This window comes from Benincasa hispida, chromosome 2 (assembly GCF_027475165.1).
Source record: "Benincasa hispida cultivar pf3 chromosome 2, pf3_genome.v1.1, whole genome shotgun sequence".
NCBI classification, from domain to species: Eukaryota; Viridiplantae; Streptophyta; class Magnoliopsida; order Cucurbitales; family Cucurbitaceae; genus Benincasa; species Benincasa hispida.
In genome coordinates this window covers 35,829,892-35,849,426 of record NC_143479.1, presented here as the reverse complement: position 1 = coordinate 35,849,426, position 19,535 = coordinate 35,829,892, and the positions used below count along the sequence as shown (strand labels likewise).

Sequence of the window (19,535 nt, the reverse complement as noted above, 5' to 3'; positions counted from 1 at the left end):
ATATATTAGCACACTACCAGAACCATTATAATAAGGTTCACTTTCTACATTGCTAAATTTAAAACAGAAACCTCAAATCACTGTACCTGTATTTTTAAAGACATGCATCAAAATTATCCAATAGTAAGAAACATCACCTGGACACTAAGAAGGCAATTGAAATGGAAGGTTGTTGCCATTCGCCCAGCAGCCTCCATTTCATATGAGATTTCTAACGCATTTGAATGATCCCCGGCTTTACAATCTTCCTCAATCAAAAGATCATAAATCTTGTCGGTGGCTCTAAGACCCCCTTTGGCACCCTTTAAGAACACTTTATTGGCGTCTTCTAAATATTTGTTCCTTACAAGTTCCTCTAGTCAAAATAACTCAAGCAACTAAGACAAAAATATAAGCATCACGAAAATGTATCTATTAGGAGCATTCTCGACAGGAAGTTCAAGCTATTACCAGTAAGAATGAGCCATGCTTGACGGATGTCATAATTCAATTTCTCCATGGCGGCAAGGATTTCTAAGCCTCTAGTAGCAAGACCCTTGGAACCAAATAACCGAACTAATGCAACAAACGTTTCATGGAGAGGACAAAGTCCAGCACTTAATTCCCTTCTCAGAGATTGCATCTACATTCAGCATACCCATAAGTTTTAGAAAAAAATAGATATCTGGGAATTTGTAAAGAAAAATTACAATGGGACCAAAACAAGTTTTACTTTGTCAGGATAAAAATGTATCCGGTTCCTTCCATCTAAAAAAACACGGGAAACAATTAATCAGAGAGAGAGAGAGAGAGCTTGTGAGTTCTCACCGCTCCCTCAGTATCACCATTGAGAACATGGGAAACAACTAATCCATGGAAGGAGCGAGGTCCAGGGCTCAAACCAGCGGCAACCATATCGTAAATGACATCAGAAACGCCGAGTGGGTCGTGGTTTCTGGCGCGGTCCATGAGTTCCTCCATGAAAGTGAAGCGAAGGGACTTCTCGAGGGCAGTGGAATCGTGGTCCTTCGAGTGCAATTGTTGTTGCTGCCGGGCCTGCCGCTTCTTTCTACCTCGCTTGTCTGGAGCAGAGAGGACTGAGCGGATGGGGACGACGCCATGGTTGAGAGAAAAGGAATGGTGTTTGTTGGGAAGGGTGAGAAGATGAGCGTGAGAGAGCAGGAATTTGGACATTAATGGCCGCCGAAATTTGGATAAGAAACAGCGAGGAAGAGGAGGGAAAAATGGGAAGTGAAGTGAAAGGACGTGTTGCTGGTTAAAAAGGCGGGATTGCCGATGGGATAATAAACAACGAAGAGCGTGGTGTTTCACACTCGGGCGAGTTGCAGAATTGTTTGGATGGAGATTGTTTAAAGGTTAAATTATACCAAATATTCCAAAATGTTGTATTTTGTATAAAAAATATTTTTGAATTTTCAAAAATTTTAAAAATATTCAAACTTCCAAACTGAATTATAAAATACTTTCATCATTAATTTTGGATAAAAATCGTTAGTGTTTTGGAGGAAAATCATTAGTATTTTATTTCAACAATACCTTTGAACTTTCAAATTTTTCAAAAATACCTTTTGGTGTTAGTATATGAACAAAAATCATTAATACCATCTTACTTCTCTATTTTTCCTTTTTTTTCTGTCTTCTTCAATACCCTCTTACTCTCTCTTTTTAATTATTTGACATTTGTTTATCTAAAAGATAATAAATAAATAAAGGAAAATTCTTAAAGTAGAAAAAACTCAAAGTATTTACATGAATAGCAATAAAAAAAAAAGTAACCGGCAAGCAGCTTTCCATTTTTTAAATTTCCCAAAAAATACCCTCTTTACATTTGAACTTCGCACGCGCATAATCGCGCGATTTCTTCTCCTTCGACTTGGGCGTCTTCTTCTTCCTCGATCGTCAACTTCTTCTTCTTCGGCTTCAGCCTCTTCGGTGAGTTCTTCTACTTCTTTGAGTGTGGCGACTTCTTGCCTTCTTCTTCTTCATCATCGGAAATCGAAAGGTATGTTTGTCTTATTCTTCTCATTCTTCTTGTTCCCTCTTCTTTATCATCGTCGTCCTCCTCCTCCTCCTTCTCCTCCATCAGAATGTGGCTAATTGGATAGTCTATGATAGAGCTCTATTATTGTATAACACTAATAGATTATGATAGAACTTTATCCCTTTTCTAAAATTTGCTTGTTGTATTTGTGTCTTTTCAATATTTTTTCAATTTTTATTTGTTGTCGTGCCTGTATATATAATTATGGGCTTAGAATGTGCTTGTTTTCCAACATTATGTCTGCCTATTAGTGATAGGCAAAGATAAATCTCTACCACTGTCTATCACTGATAGATTGTGATAGAGTTCTATCCATGTCTACTTACTGCTTATAGTTTAATTATGTGGGTAATTGGAACACAAATGGTATAGACTGTGATATCCTTGTATCTCTACGTACCACTGATAGACATATAGTCCTATCACTGTCTATCTGATAGATTTTTATCAATGTCTAAATAGAGTTATGTAATTTTGCAAATTACTTATTGTGTATGTTATTCTCTGCTTTTTTTTTCTCTGTTTTTTATTTGTTTTTGTGACGATATGTATAATTTCAAATGTTCTTTTTTGTTTTTTATTTGTTGAGTTTTTTATGTGAATATATTGTTGGGTTATATGTTCTGAAACTCGTGGTTTGTAAACAATAAACTTATTATGAAAATACATTAAGTTGTTATTGAATATATGAATTGCTTATTTCGTTTTAAAAATAAATCCAATAAACTAAAAGATCTCTAACTATTATATGAGTACTTGAACTTTATGTGGAGACGTAAAAGTAGATAATGTTTGAGTAAATAGTCAAAATGATCTATAGTATATGAATAAGGTTGGGTGCCTTATTCTGGTAACACTATTGGATGCAGCCCACTCTGTAGTTGCTACAAAGGGTTGTAAAGTGCTACAAATGAAGTGATCCTAATTCGTACATGTGATGACATGAGTGTTGGGGATGTCCTAAAACTCTTGTAATTCGTGTTAAATATTATATTTATCAATACAGTATTGTTGAGTATTTTATTCAATAAAGTTATTGATATTGCATTCTATTATGAAAATCCAATAAACAAATTCATGACTATAGTATGAATACTTTAACTTTACGTGGTGACATAAACAAGATCAAGTTATAGTATATAGCATAAATGCTCTATAAGTATATGGATGAAGTTAGGTATTTCATCCTGGTAACACTATTGGATGCGGCCCATTTTGTAAACCGATACAAATGATGTGACTCACAAACCATTCATGTAAAGACATGTGAGTGGGGGCATCCTATACAATGAGTTTGCATAAGATTGTACCTTAAAATAGTCAATTTTCTTTATAACAATCGTTTACTATTAAAACTGACTATTTCAAACTAAAATGACATAGGGTGACATGATCTTAATCTCTCCTGTTTATTTCGGGATTATCCTTTGATCTACATAGATGAGAGTAGCCCAACGACACTGCTCAATAAGCCTCCCATTTTAGGGATAAGACCGAGTAGATAATTGGGGACATAGCTATGCAAGATGGAATACACTCCTACCGGACTTAGGATTAGCAGATAGGTTGTTCTCTTAAATGTTAATGCCTAGTCTTGAATAACGGGCCCCTGCTCTCTCTTGGTAGAGATGGATATGATTTATAAATAGTATTATAATCAGTTGTTCAATAGAGGGTCAGTGGGAGCTTAAGGTGCAAAATTCAGGGGTAAAACAATAATTTTGATCCAACTATAAATACGAACGACCTGTGAATTATCAACTTACTCATTATGGTTGAAATGGACAAAAACACATCTACAGTGAGGAGAGAGCAACTATTGAGCTATAGTGGTGTGCCTTGATAGTTAACGAATAGTAATTAATTCAGTTTAAAGAGTTTAACCAATTAATTACAAATCATTGAAGCTCGTGATCTGTAGGTTCATTAGGTCCCTCTACTAGCTCGTAAATTGGATTAATAAATTGAGTATTGTTGGATGTAATTTGAAATTAAGGTTATGAATTTGAAATGTTCAAATTCAATTTAGAGTTTTCGATTAATTGTATACGATACAAGTGAAACGTTTAAGTTTATCGAAATTAAACGAAATTGGAGAATCAATTAATATTTAAATTTTTATTTAAATATTAATTATATGAAATTGAATCATATTAGCAGAATTGGTATTTTTTTAAATTTAATATTAAGATATTAAATTAATATTTTAATTAAAAAGTTTAATTAAAATTAAAATTAGTTTTATTTAAAATTACTTATTTTGAATTAATTTTGTAAAACTAAATATTTAAATAAAATAAGTTTATTTAAACAAAAAACATTTTTAATCAAATTGATTAAAAAAATGATTAAATTGGATTGAGTTGGAAAAATCCACTTTGTGATTAAGTGGTTAATCACCAAATCCCACTTGAGTTTCATTAAACTGGTGAAGCTGGAGCTGGCTTCCATGCAAACACCATCTCCATGCATCTTTTCAACTTATAAATTGAAGCTTCGTGCTGAGAATTTGGGAGAGATGTTGTGATTTTGAACCAAAATATTGATGCCGTGAAAACTTACAAAACCCACTTAAGTTCATCCAAAATTCAGCTTAATTTAAGTGTTTCCATCACACAATCCTCTTTGAAATTAGTAGAGAAGATCTTGGTGGTGGTCTACTTGAAGAATCAAGTTCAAATCTATGGATTTCTTGCTGAATTCGTGGAGTTTTCTTCAAAGGTAAAGTGTAGCTCAAACCCTTTTGTGAACTTCCAATGAGTAGCATGTTTAAAACTCATATTATTAAGTGTAGTTAGAGTGCTTATTGATTCTGATTTCTTCCGTTGCATGTTATCTAACTCCTTCAGTGAGGAGTGAGAGTGTCCTATGTAATGAGTTTGCACAAGATCGGACCACGAAATAAGTCATTCTTACTTTATAATGTTGTTTACTGTTCATGACTGTATTTCAAAACGATGGCCTAAGTAACTTAACCTTAATCATGAGCTAATTATGAACTCTTGTTTATTCGGGATTATCCTTAGATTTGCATAGGTGAGGGTTTGCTCAATAGCACTGGCTCAATAAACCTCCCATTTCAGGAGTAAGACCGAGTAAATAGCTGGGGACATAGGGTGCAAGATGGAACTCACTCCAACCCGCTTTTAGGGATAGTAGAGAGGTTGTTCCCTTAAGTACTAACTCTGGGTCCTGAGCAAGGGGCCCCACCCTCTCATTGGCTCGAGAAGACTCGATTTGATGATCGGATCACAAACCATTGTTCATTAAAGGAACAATGGGACTTAAGAAACAAAGGGTAATCTCGTGGTAACTTCTGGTACCGAGATGCCCAAACTGTTGGGATTGGTGTCCTAATTCTCCCGGAGCCTCATTGTTTCTAATTATACACATTGTTTTATGAATAAAATAATTGTTATTTTATTATGACATTTACTCATATCTAATAAACAAAGATTTGTGGTTATCTTATGTAAACTTAAGTATGTATATACAAGTGGATCATGCCTTAAGGGATAACCTAGATAAGTCTGTAGTATAAGGATTAATGTGGGATAACTGATCCTGGTGACACTATGGATACGACCCACTTTGTAGAGGTTTCCAAGTGTTGTAAACTACTACATATGGTAGATCTTGACCATTCATGTGTGTGTGTGTGTGTGGGGGGGGGGGGGGGGGGAGGGTCCTATATAAAAAGTTTGTATAAGACCGGACCATGAGATGACTAGACTCTATATATAACATCGTTGATACTGGAGACTTACATCTCACATAAACAACCATAGGTGACACGACCTCAATCCTGAATGTTTTGGGAACTCCTACCTTTGAGGGCGGTCATTTGATTAGTATGGGTGAGAGTGGCCAGATTGTCGACTCAACATGTCTACCTTTTTGGGGACTTATCTGATTTGGGAGCTGGAAACTCAATACACAAGATGGAATTTACTCCTTCCCCAAAATAGGGGTAAGTAGAGATATTGTTCCCTTAAGGGCTGATTCCAGGGCTTGAACATAGTGGCCACAACTTCTCTTTGGAAGAAAGGACTCAATCATAGTAGAACATGACTTATGCTCGTTAGAGGGATCAATGATACTTAAGGAGTTAGATGTAACTACAGGGGCATAACGGTTATTGGCCAAGCTGTACTTATGAGCGATCTGTGAAGGGTTGTCGCACTGTTGATTGGTTAAGATAGACATAATATATCTATAGTAAGGAGAGTTCAGTTGTTGGTCTTTAGTGGAGTGCCTGGCATTTAATGGATAGTGGATCCCGTGACTAAAGAGTTTGGTCAGTTATTCACATGCCATTGGAGCTTCGTGCTACATGTCCATAAGGTCCCCTTGGTAGCTCAATGGATTCAAGTTGAGGATCAGTTCTTGGTGTTGATTTGAAATGTTCAAATTGACAAGAGGTAATTCGATTATATATGATATGATCGGTATGGTGTATGAGATTCATCAAATAGAGGATTAATGTAAATGAGATTTACATCACATACCATGGAATAGAAAAAGAGCTATGGTTTATATGTTTTATGAGATGAAATATTAAAACTATAGGTTATAAATATAGTATGATAAGTTGGTTATCATTTATATTTATAGTAATATTAATTATTAGATAATTACCTCTTTTTCTCTAATAACTAATTAAGTGGGAGGTTATTGGTGGTTTCATGGTAACCATGAGATAAAAGGGAAAATGTTTTCCTAATTTTGGTAAGAAGTTAGTGTCAAGTAAATAAGATTTACTAAGCAATAGCTTGGAGTTAGATAAACGATCGTGGAGTGCTCTTGGGCTAGACACTCAGCTAAGCGATGAGCTAAACGATCGCATAGCTTTTCCTAAACGATTGGGTATCGACCTATATGATAGGTTCTTCCATTTCCCACTTGCTCAATCATTTACACGATTTTGATTCCTCCATTTTTTTGCCTCAAACCAAGTTCACATAGAGCCCACCCTCTGGATTCTCACACCGAGAATACCAAGGAAACCTTCTTGGTGGTGTCATACTCAACTCGACACTGTCGAGGTTCTATGGAGGTCGTTCGTGGTGTTCTGGGTGTTTGTGACCTTGGTGATCGCTTAGTTCGAGTGCACAGTGTTCGTGCAGTGTAGCGGTCGTGTTGGACGAGCATTCGTGTGTTGCTGTGTTGTTGTGATCAAGCATTCATGATCAAGGAAGTTGAAGATGAATCTACAAACGTGTGTTGATTCTTGTCCTAATTTTTTGTATAGCATGCTGTAATTTATGTATTTCGCATAACCGTATGTTTCCATTTGTGATTGTAATTGTAATATTCATATACGATTGAAATTTAGAAAGATCATTCCGCTGCTCATGGAAATTCTCGTGTTCGATTTCATTCACAAACATACCATTGACAGCTAATGCGTTCTATACATGCGATGAAATAATAATGCTTATGAGATTTAACGCTCAGTTTTCTTTAGTCAAACCCAAGTGCAAATTTGACCAAAGTTCCTGGTGAGTCCAGGGTCGAACGCAGGGATTGCTTGTAGCGTGCGATGAAACTAAAAATATGGTCTTAACGTGAGTTAAAATGTTCAAATAGGTTATTGAATAAGCTAACTTAAACCTAAATATGCGATGAGAAGTATGTTTAAAAATGAAGCAGTGTGAGTTGGACAACAGTTATGCGGTAAGAGGATCGAGAAGGATTTTTACTAACTCTTTCTAAACAACAAAAGGGAATATGCGATCAAGCTATACATTTAATATTACGACCAGTCAATGTTCTTTGCCACACCAGTCAATGTTCTTTGCCACATTATCTTGTCTCTAAGATGCATGCGATAGGTGTAATATGCAAATAATGTACTTATTTCTAAGAAGCATTTTCTCTTGTTTTATGAGGTCCTAATCTAAATTCTTTCGTACTTAGATTAACTTTACTTAGAAAAATTTCTCAATTAATTCAAGCAACAAATATAAGCATGCATAAAACAAGTTGATCGCATGACTCCTTCAGTTATCTAGTGGTGTTATCTACAATCTTCTTAACCCATGAGGTGATTTAGCTACACATGATGATGGTGAAAAAGATAGTCAAGATATATAACAAACATGTATTCATACTGCAAATCTGAATTTGTCAATACAATAAACAATACAAATACACAAAACAAAGAGAAAGGGTCAGAGAGTCAAGTCGTGGTTCGCAATGTCTTGTTTCCTCTGGCTCGTTTTACAGCTGTTTCACTTAGATGATTAAACAATATTATCTTCTTCTCTCCCTAGAATCCTAAACTCTCACTAAGGAATTTCTATGGAACATTGGTAAGGGTTTCTAGCAGAATCCCTTATCGAGGTATTCTTCTCGTCTTCCACAATGTATCCCACGATATATGTCACGATGTATATTATCGTCCCTTTTTTATGGCATTTGCATAGGTATTTATAGGCATTCGCGAGCACTTCTTTTCTCAAACTCGTGATTGTGTTGATGAGGCGCATTAAATTCCATATCCTGTCGCGCCGTCTGCAATGTGAGGTTCATTGAATCTTCAACAAAGTTTTTTTGTCGACCACCAACACAACTTGTGACGTGACACCCACCGCCCATGTCATGTCATGCCCCAACGCTTGCAACTTATGTGATCGTCTTTCCTTTTCTTCTCTGGCAAACCTTGCTTTGATCGCATTAGTGGATGTGCGATCGCATGATCATCAAACTGTTGAAGGATATTCTACACTCTACTCTGAAATTTAAATATGTTATGCATTAGAAGTATGTGATCACATGCTTCACTTTTTGTATAGATTTAATGGTAAAAATTATCTAAATTTCATGCCTTTGCCTTATTATTTTAAATGAAAGAGATACAATAACTTGTATTTCTATATGTGATCAACAACCTTCTTGAAACATTTGAACTCAAGTGACTTTGAATTTGATCGTGTAGTCTTGAATTGAAAATTCTTCTTCACTACTATTACCTAAAACTTCAAAGGTATTTCTTTGCTTCCAAATACATCCCTTTCCTTCAAATCACCAATAAAATCAATATCTCGTATAACTTGATCATTTGAAAAAGAACCAGAAGAACCTAAACATAGCAACACATCCACTACTAATACCACTAGAAGATCCTTCTACTAAATGATGACTAACATGAGCAGCTAAATGATGCTTAGTCCTTGGATCTTTAGTCAAAGCCAAATACCAACTAACATCCTTATCTTGCTTTATTTGGAACATGGATTAACTATTAGTTTGACCAAAATCAAATAATACTGATAAATCTATAGAAACATCTAACTGAATTTCACCCAATATCAAACTAACTAAACCATTCAAGTCTATCACATGATCAACAAAAATTCCAACAACACTATAATTCTCATAAGAATTATAATGGGTCAAATGTCCACCATAAAAAAACAACTATAGGAACATTAACCATGATATCAAATTACTACAAGAAAAAAGAAAAAAAATTATAGTATAAGAAACTAATAGTGAAAATATGTATATCTACCAGTGATGGATAATAGTGATGAGCACTCTAACCTTTGATAGGAAATTACTCTATCTATCAGTGATAGATAGTGATAAAGTTCTATCACTATCTATCAGTGATAAAGAGATTTTCACGTAGAGATTTTCACGTCCCTACATCTGTTGGATTGTGGAAGCAAGCATCAGAAGTAAAACAGGATCATTACGCATTCTAATTCATTAATTTTGGCTTCAAACTAAGTATGCTCATAAATAAAACCAGAGTTTCAACACTAACCTTTGAAGTACCTTTGATTCACGATCTTCGGCTGCAATCTCCTTGATTTTTTTAGATATAAACCACCACAAGGACTTCCCTACTATTCTCTTGGAGTCTTAGATGAGTTGTGAGACTCAAAATAAGCTTGAATCGAGGGGAATTGGAGAGGAGGTTAGTGGTTTTACACAATGTGAAGAACACTTCTTCAAACACAAGTTCTCAGCCTCATCAACGATTGCACACCCCTCTTCTCCACTCAAAAAACCAGCTTTATATTGCATGCCTTTCATGCAACTAACAGCCTTGCATGAATCACAGCTCATGCTTGAATAATTGAGTTGAAGTGAAATGGATTTGTGTGTGAGCTGCTGAAAATTGAAAGTGGAAAAATCCATTTTTCCATTTCCAATTTTCTTGTTTTAATTAATTTTCTAATAAAATTAATAAATTGATTAAAAAATTTAATTAATCTTATTAATTTAATATCAAATATTAAATTAATTGATCATCAATCCATTACCATGAATCTTTATTCATGAATTTAATATTTAAATTATATTTAAATATTAATCGATTCTCCAACTCCGTTTAATTCCAATATTAAATGTGTAGTTATATCACATATAATTTTACTAATTTTCTTAATTTTAATTTGAACGTTTCAAATTAATTTATTACGCTACTCTAAGGCTAATCCATTTATGAGCCAGTATGGGGACCTAGTGGACCTACAAATCATAGGCTCCAACGATCCGAGATTAATTGGCTAAACTTTTTATACCGAATTAACCCCTATTCGTTAACTATTGGGTCACTCCACTAAAGCCGGTAGTTGTACTCCCCTTGCTGTATATATATTGTGTCCACTCGATATAACCATGATTAGTAAGTTAACCCTTCAAAGGTTATTCGTAATAACGGCTGGGTCAAAAGATTATTTGAAAAGTTGAAGGAAATGAATCAAGGTCTTACTATAAATGAAGTATTCTTGATATGAAATTTCTATAACTACCTATCGCATATAGACTATGACAGACATCTATCAGTGTCTATCAGTAATAGTTGTATATCAATGTCTATCACTGATAAACTGTGATAGACATCTATCACTGTCTATCCACCGATAACAGACAATGATAGATTTGTTACCATTGGCACTGATATAATTGTTTTCATGTATTTTTTTTAGGAACGTGCACTACTTTAAAGATAAATGAAAATGGATATTTTAAATTATATTTTATGGCTATTGGTGCATCTATTGAGAGGTGAATGTATTGTAGACCTACCATATCTGTTGATAGCACGTTTTTGAAGTCTAAGTTTGGTGGTACTCTACTATCAACTTCAACACCAGATGGTAACAATAATATATATTCCCTTGCATTTGCTATCGTAGATTCAAAAAATGATTCGTCATGCAAAGGGTTTTTTCAAAATATACAAACTAGTTTAGGGGATCCAAAACATTTAGTCATTGTCTCTGATAGGCATTTGAGCATTCTAAAGGGTGTCTTAAGTGTGTTTAGGAATGTTGAGTATTGTGTGTGCATTCAACATGTTCTAAGAAATTTGAAGAAGTCGTTCAAGGATCCTTTGATTGACTAGTTTTACTTTAGTTGTGCTAAATCTTACACTTTTGATGACTTTGAGTTTAGTAAAAGATTTCTGGAGTTAATTTCTCCAACTATTTGAAGTTATCTTAGTAACTTAGGATTTTAGAGGTGATCTCGTTCATATTCGTGAATAAGAAAGTATGAAATGATGACAACAAACCCTTCAAAGTGCGTAAACTTTGTTTTGAAAGAGAATAGAAACTTACTTGTTACAAGTTTACTTGATGCAGTTAGAGATTTATTGTAAAAGTGGTTTCATGATCGAAGGAAAGCTAGTTTTTCAACGAAAACAATGTTGACTCCTTGGTCTGAGAATATATTACACAACCAACATAAAGAATCAAGAAGTTTTTTTTGGCAAGAGTTCTTTATTCTTTTTCATTTTTGTTTGGTTTTAGATATATAAAATTGATAAAAGAATGATGGACAACGATAGAATTCTATCACTGTCTATCAATGATAGATTGTGATAGAGTTCTATCATTATTTATCAGTGATAGACAATGATAGACTACTATCAGTGTTTGTCTTTGGTATATTTGTAAATGTTGATTTCTTTTTCTAATTTTATTTATTAGGTTCATCCCATTAGCAACATTGAATACAAAGTAATGGATGGTGATAAGTAACTCATAATGAAGTTCAACTTGGGATGTTGCAGTTGTCGAGTATGGGATTTTGATGAAATTCCATGCTCTCATGCACTTGTTGTTCTTCGGATGCTTAATGTGGATACTTATTCTTATGTAGCTGATTATTGTTATTCAAGCACGTTGTCATCAACATATAAGGGTTGTATTCGACCTGTTGGAGTCCATTCAAATTGGAGGGTTGTAGATCATGGCATCGTAGCATTTCCTCCTATTTTAAACGTTCAGCAAGATGGATCCATAGGTGAAGCTAAAAGTAGTCTATCAAGATATAGTCGTTGTCATTGCAAAGGACACAATTCTAGGGCTTGTAAACTTCGCCAAATTAATCAATGATATAACCATTATAGTTGCATTTTTCCATTATATTGCCAAATAGATTGATATTAGAATTTACGAAAGTTATTTTTTCCTTGATTGGTTCTATTTTTGAGTTCGTAAATGAATGGAACAATATTTTCATGTCATTAAAATTATTGAATTTCTTTATTTATATTCATTTTTTAATTGAAACATGTGATATACACCCATATACATATTCATATACATTGATAGACATTAATAGATTTCTATTAGTGTCTATTATTAATATACACTGAAAGACTATTGAGTTGATATACACTTTCTATTAATGTATACCACTGATAGATATAGATAGATGGTAGATACATACTGATAGACAATGATTTTTATTGAGTTGATAGACACTGACATCTTTCTATCAGTGTATATCATTGATACACCCTGATAGACTAGGATTTTTATTGAATGTTTTTATCGAGTTGTATACAAAGAAGAACTATTAGTGATAGATAGGGATAATAGTCTATCAGTGTCTATAATAGTCTATCAGTGTCTATCACTGATAGATGGTGATAGACTTTACAAACTAAATACTAGTGATAAACACGATAGATAGTGATAATAGTCTATCAGTGTCTATCACTGATAGATGGTGATAGACTTTACAAACTAAATACTAGTGATAGACACTAACAGAAGTTTATCCCTGTCTATCAGTGAAGTATGGAATGTGTCCAACAATAACTATCACTGATAGACACTGATAGAAGTCTATCAGTGAAGTTTGAATAGTTCTCATTTTCGATGTGACAAAAAATTCAAATCAACAGCTTCCGTTCTCACGAGCAAAAGCACGAACCTCCTTTTTCCACTACCTTATTCGCCTTCTCACCAATCTCTTTACATCTCTTCCTCATTTCTTCACTCTCATCTCCATCCATCACCATTTCAATGGCTTGCTGCACTTTCTTCCTCCTCACCACTACCCTTTCCACACCTCCCAAATCCCCCTCTGTTTCCTCTTCCACGCTCACACCTACTTTCAATATCTCAATAATCAACTTATAATTATACAATTGATCTGAAAACAACGACCATGTGATGATCGTTACCCTTGCAGATATCACTAATATGTTTCTATCAGTGTTTATTACTGATAACTGATAGACCAATGAGTATCAATACAATGATAGTTTTTTTTATCAGTGTATTTTACTATTAGACACTAATAGATAAATGATAGATACACACTGATAGACCATTATTTTTATTGATCATTTTTATTGCATTGTATATAAAGAAGAAGAACTATCAGTGATAGACAGTCTATCAATGTCTATCACTAATAGACAATAATGCACTTTAACAAACTAACTACTAGTGACAGACACCGATAAAAGTCTACAGTGTCTATTAATGAAGTATGAATAGATTCTCATTTCCAATGTGACTAAAAATTCAAATCAACAGCTTCATTTTCATGGACAAAGGCACGAACCTCCTTTTTTCACTGCCTTCTTCACCTTCTCACCAATCTCTTTACATATCTTTCTCATTTATTCACTCTCATCTCCACCCATCACCAATTTCACTTTATCCCTCTTCATCACTCCCCTTTCCGCACCTCCCAAATCACCCTATGTTTCTTCTCCCACACTCACACCCACTTTCAATATCTCCACAATCAACTTATAATTGTACAATGATCTGAAAAAAATGGCCATGTGATCATTGACACCCCAACATATATCACTGATACTTTGTATCGATGTTTATCATTGATAGACAACAACATAAAGATATCAGTGTCTATCACTAATACACAGTGGTAATACTTTTTTCATATTATACCTAATAAAATTTCATTCATCATATCTTTAATTGATAAAATCGCACAACATCAATAATGAAGTGGATGTAGAGGCCACCTTGCAAAACGCCTATCAGTGTCTATCCCATATGAAGTAGTCAGTGATAGACAATGATAAACTTTTATCAGTGTCTATCATTGATAGAATTCATGATATACCTAATAGAATTTCATTCAACATATATTTGATAGACAACGATAAACTTCAATCGGTTTATATCATTGATAGACATTGATAATGGTTTACTGATAGCACCGAAAATGTGCTATTTTTCTCTTCTTAATTCTAGGCCATTACTATGTTTAATGTGTTTATTTGATGATTTTGTAGGTATTGAGCATATTGGAGGTAGAATCAGTACTTACGAGCTATTCGGGGTTAATTTGGAGCAATTAGGAGCTAATTTGAGTAACCGGTATTCAAAAGGACATGAACGGACGAAAACACCCCTGAATGGAGCATTGCTACGCTAAAGGTAGTAGCTACCTATTTTGTGCAAAATAAGGCAACGTTGCAATGCTACGAATTGAAGACGGAAGTGCACGCGAGGCAAAGTAGCGTTGCAATGCTACAAATTTTCATCTGTGCAGCGTTGCAACACTGTGACGTTGCACTATATATATGTTTCTTCGCTCTAGGTCAGATTTAATTGCCCACCTTTGACCTCTAGCCGAATTTAACCCATATTTTCTCTTCCACTTTGTATTTTGGGTGTTTCTTTAGTAGTTAATCGAGTAGATGCCAGATTGTAGCTTCTCCATCTCCATGGGAAGGTAAGATTTTCTTTTCTTAGCTTAGGGATTTGGAGGAACTCGATGTTATTTTGTGAGATTTCAATTTATTGATGTATACAGAATTGTCTATGGGTTTTAATAAGAATTTACATTTATGAATTGCATGATTTTAATTGTTGATTGACGCCTAATAATTTTGTTGTGTGATTCTAATGTTTTGTGATTGGCTTGAAATATGTGACATGTAATATAAGTTAATCCCATTGGAAGGAATATGTTAGTTAAGCAAAAATGATGGCTCCTATCAACCTAGAGAAAAATCATGTTGATTGTTTAATTAGACGTTGGAAGTTAAACACTCATCTAAGTGTAATCCCTAGAACTTAATGCGATTTATCAATTTGTATGGAGCAGATTAGTTTTCTGTACATTTTGATTAATTAGATAATTAGGACCATTGGTTAGGATTCCAATCAATTGGCTAAACATAAACAAAAAGTTTAAGTCATGTGATAGACTAACAAACAAATTGATTAATTAAAAATCTATCACTATCTACCATTGATAGACAATGATAGTGGTCTATCACCGTCTATCAATAGCAGATAGTGATAGACCACTATTACTCTATCTATTGTGATATCAACAACTATGTAAAAACATCTAGCAATACCTTATTTTCACTTGGTTGTTTTTTTTTTTTTTTTTTTTTTTCCATTTTCAATTCTTTTATTCTTTTCATTCTCATTTTCTTCATTAGTATCTCTTCAGCAACTTGCTCCCCTTTCTCAACAACATGCTCTTATCACTCAATAACATTCTCTTCTTCCTCAACAGGCTACAATAAAGTAATTTGAAGTAATAATATAATGTTAAACATTGATATTTACCTTTTTTCTCATTTTTAAATTTTGATCTTCTCTCCCTTTTTTGTTTTTCTTCTTTGTCAGATATCTCTATATTAGTTTTTTCAAATTCTTCAAGCTCACCTTCCTGTAAGAGAGTTCCACAATTCTAAAATACTTAAGAAAACAACCTATCACTTTCTTTCATAATGTTTAGATATTTACCTTATTCTTATCAACATGCTAAGTTTCTTCCACATCTTCCACAACTTCAAATTCATTTTCATGCAATAATACAACGTGTTACTATTTTCTATCTACGATAGATATTGATAGACTGATATCACTATGATAGAAATTTATCAGTGCCTATCACAGATAGATACTGATAGACTTTTATCAGTGTATATCAGTGATAGACTTAATAAGAATCAAGGAAGTGATAGAAGTATATCATTGTCTATTAGTGATAGACCTCAGAAGAATCAACGAAGTGGTACACTTTTGTCAGGAAGTATTTATCACTGATAAACACTGATAAAAGTCTATTACTATAGAAGTCTATCATTTAGATTTCTTTCATTGTGTGTAAACATTTACCTTCTTCTGAAACTGAGCAGCTTCAACAACTTCCTGTGATAAAACAGTGTTATTATTCTCTGTCTAAGATAGACAGTGACAGAATTCTATCAGTTTCTAGCACACTTCTATCAGTTTCTATCAATGATAGATAATGATAGAAGTTTATCGATAGAAGTTTATCACTTGAGTATCACTGATAGAAGTGCTTTTGAAAGTGTCCATATACATTAAATCTAAGACAAAGTTGTAACATCCCAAGTTTCAGATAAATCAAGATTAATTGTCTCCAATTATTGGGCTTTAATTCCATTTAATTTTGGATGGGTGCCAAATTGAGTTAAATTGTGAACCTAATTTTTAAATCAATAATCTTAAACAATTTAGATTTTATTTCCTTTTAATTTTAGTGTTTGGAACTAAAATTGAGGTATTTGGAGAAGACAACTGGTTTAAATTAATCTGATAAGAGACTTAGAATTTTAGATTTAAATTGATAAAAGATTTGGAGATTTTAGAGTTGATTTGATAATAGATTGGAAATATTTAGAACATTTGAAATTTAAGAAAATAAAAGGGGAGAATATAGATTCAAGTCATATGAATATATATAGATAATGTGAGAGTTTAAAATATATATAAACATAAAAAAAAAATCAGTTTTGATTTGTTATTCTCTCGAGTCACGCATAGCCCTTCAATTTCGAAACCTATCTCTCACTCTTACGCAAACCCTCCCATCTATACAAGTCTTTCTTCTACAAGCATCAACACCCACGTCGCCATACCTGACGTCGTTTGCCCTCATATTGCCTGAAGTTGCATGTGTTAGGAATGTCCTAGAACTCGCAGTTCGTAAAGTTTGTGTTAAACATTATATTTATCAATAAAATATTATTGAGTATCTTATTCAATAAAGTCATTGATATTGCGTTCTATTATGAAAATCCAATATCCACGGCTATAGTAAGAATACTTTAACTTTATGTGGTGACATAAACAGGATCAAGTTATAGTATATATAAGTATATGGATGAAGTTAGGTATTTCATCTTGGTAACACTATTGTATGTGGCCCATTTTGTATATTGATACAAATGATGTGATCCACAAATCATTCATGTAGAGACATGTGAGTGGGGGCATTCTATGCAATGAGTTTGCATAAGACTAAACCTCAAAATATTCACTTTTCTTTATAACAATCGTTTACTGTCTGACTATTTCAAACTAAAATGACCTAGGGTAACACGACCTTAATCCTGAGTTTTATCAACTTCTGTTTATTTCGGGATTATCCTTTGATATGTATAGATGAGAGTAGTCCAACAACACTACTCAATAAGTCTCCCATTTGGGGGATAAGACTGGATAGATAGTTGGAGACATAGCTATGCAAGATGGAATTCACTCCTACCCGACTTAAGATTAGCAGATAGGTTGTTCTCCTAAGTGTTGATACCTAGTCTTGAACAACGGGGCCCCGCCCTCTCTTGGTAGAGAGGGATATGATTTATAAATGGTATTATAATCAGTTGTTCAATAGAAGGTCAGTGGGAGCTTAAGGTGCAAGATGTATCTACAAGGGTAAAACGGTAATTTTGACCCAACTATAAATAGGAACGACCTGTGAAGGATCAACTTACTGATTATGGTCGAAATGGACAAAAATATATTTACAGTGAGGAGAGTGCAAATATCAAGCTATAGTGGTGTGTCTTGATAGTTAACGAATAATAATTAATTTGGATTAAAGAATTTAACCAATTAATTACAAATCGTTGGAGCTCATGATCTGTAGGTCTATTAGGTTCATTTGCTAGCTCGTAAATTAGAATAACAAATTGAGTATTGATTGGATAAATTTTGGAATTAAGGTTATGAATTTGAAATATTCAAATTTAATTTTAGGATTTTCAATTGATTGTATTTGATACAATTAAAAACATTTAATTTAGTTGAAATTAAATAAAATTGGAGAATCAATTAATATTTAAATATGATTTAAATATGAAATTGAATTATATTAGTGGAATTGGTATTTTATTAATTTAATATTGAGATATTAAATTAAAAAAATTTAATTAAAAGGTTTAATTAAAAAATTGAAATTAATTTTGAATTAATTATATAAAACTAATTATTAAATAAAATAGTTTTATTTAATTATAAAATCAACTTTAGTTTTAAAATTGATTTTAGGGTTAGTAGATTTTTACAATTTTTGGGAAAAATCCACTAATGATTTCTTGGGTGGTTTGTCACCCAATTCCACCTCCCAATTGTAATCAATTCTAAATAAGAGCTGCCCTCCATGCAAGTCACTCTCCCTGCATGAAAACATGTTATATAATGAGTCTTCATCGATGGATTTGGAATAGATTTTCTGGAAAATTGACTGAAGTGCTGGAATTCTGAAAACTCTAAAACCCCATCCAAATCCCTCTCCAATTTAGCTAATTTTGAGTGTTTCCACCACATATTCCTTCTTGAACATTGTGTAGAAGACCTTGGTGGTGGTCTTGTTGGAGTATCAAGCTCAATATTGGAGTATTGCTGTAAATTCATAGATGAAGTCTTCAAAAGTAATGTTTGCTTCAAACCCTCTATGAATATCACTTGAATAACATGTTTAAAACTCAAATTAAGAGTACTTAGAGCGCTTATTGATTCTGATTTGTTCTGCTGCATGTTATATTACTCCTTCAGCATGCCCCGTTCGGCGTTTGCCGGCCGCTGCCTTTGATCAAGCAATCGCCGGTAGCCTTTGCCCTTTGAACTCTCTCTCTTCCTATTTTCTCTCTCTAGACTCTTTCTCATTAGTTTCTGCACATTGTCAATGTTGTCGCACCGCTAACAGCCAAACGCCACTCAAACCACTACGGGGCCCCTACCCTTCGCCTGAATCTTGAGTTTTGGGTAAGGGTTTGTTGTTTTGGGTGAGTTTTGTAGTTTTTCCTAAAGATTGTGGTCATTTATTGAAGTCTTGGCCTAATAGTTGATTCAATTTTGATTTAGGCAGTTAGAGTTGAGGTCTTGAGGAGGTTACAGTTGCTATCCAACGATATCAATGAGCAATTTTTGGTGAATTTTTTGTTGGAGTACGTGGTGAAATTTTGGAGTGGTTTTGGATTAAACCA

The 19,535-nt window shown here is 33.7% G+C and overlaps 1 protein-coding gene across 1 annotated transcript in view; it reads right to left on the bottom strand.

The window, feature by feature from the left end:
* Positions 1-1,330, bottom strand: part of PTAC3 (plastid transcriptionally active 3) — a 41,942-nt gene extending 40,612 nt beyond the window's left edge. The window contains exons 1-3 of the mRNA XM_039023363.2: positions 808-1,330; positions 451-622; positions 138-355 (exon numbers count right to left, since the gene is read on the bottom strand). Coding sequence (XP_038879291.1) covers positions 138-355; positions 451-622; positions 808-1,173 — 756 coding nt within the window. The 5' untranslated portion in view covers positions 1,174-1,330. The remainder of the gene's footprint in view (positions 1-137; positions 356-450; positions 623-807) is intronic.
* Positions 1,331-19,535: the final 18,205 nt, after the last annotated feature.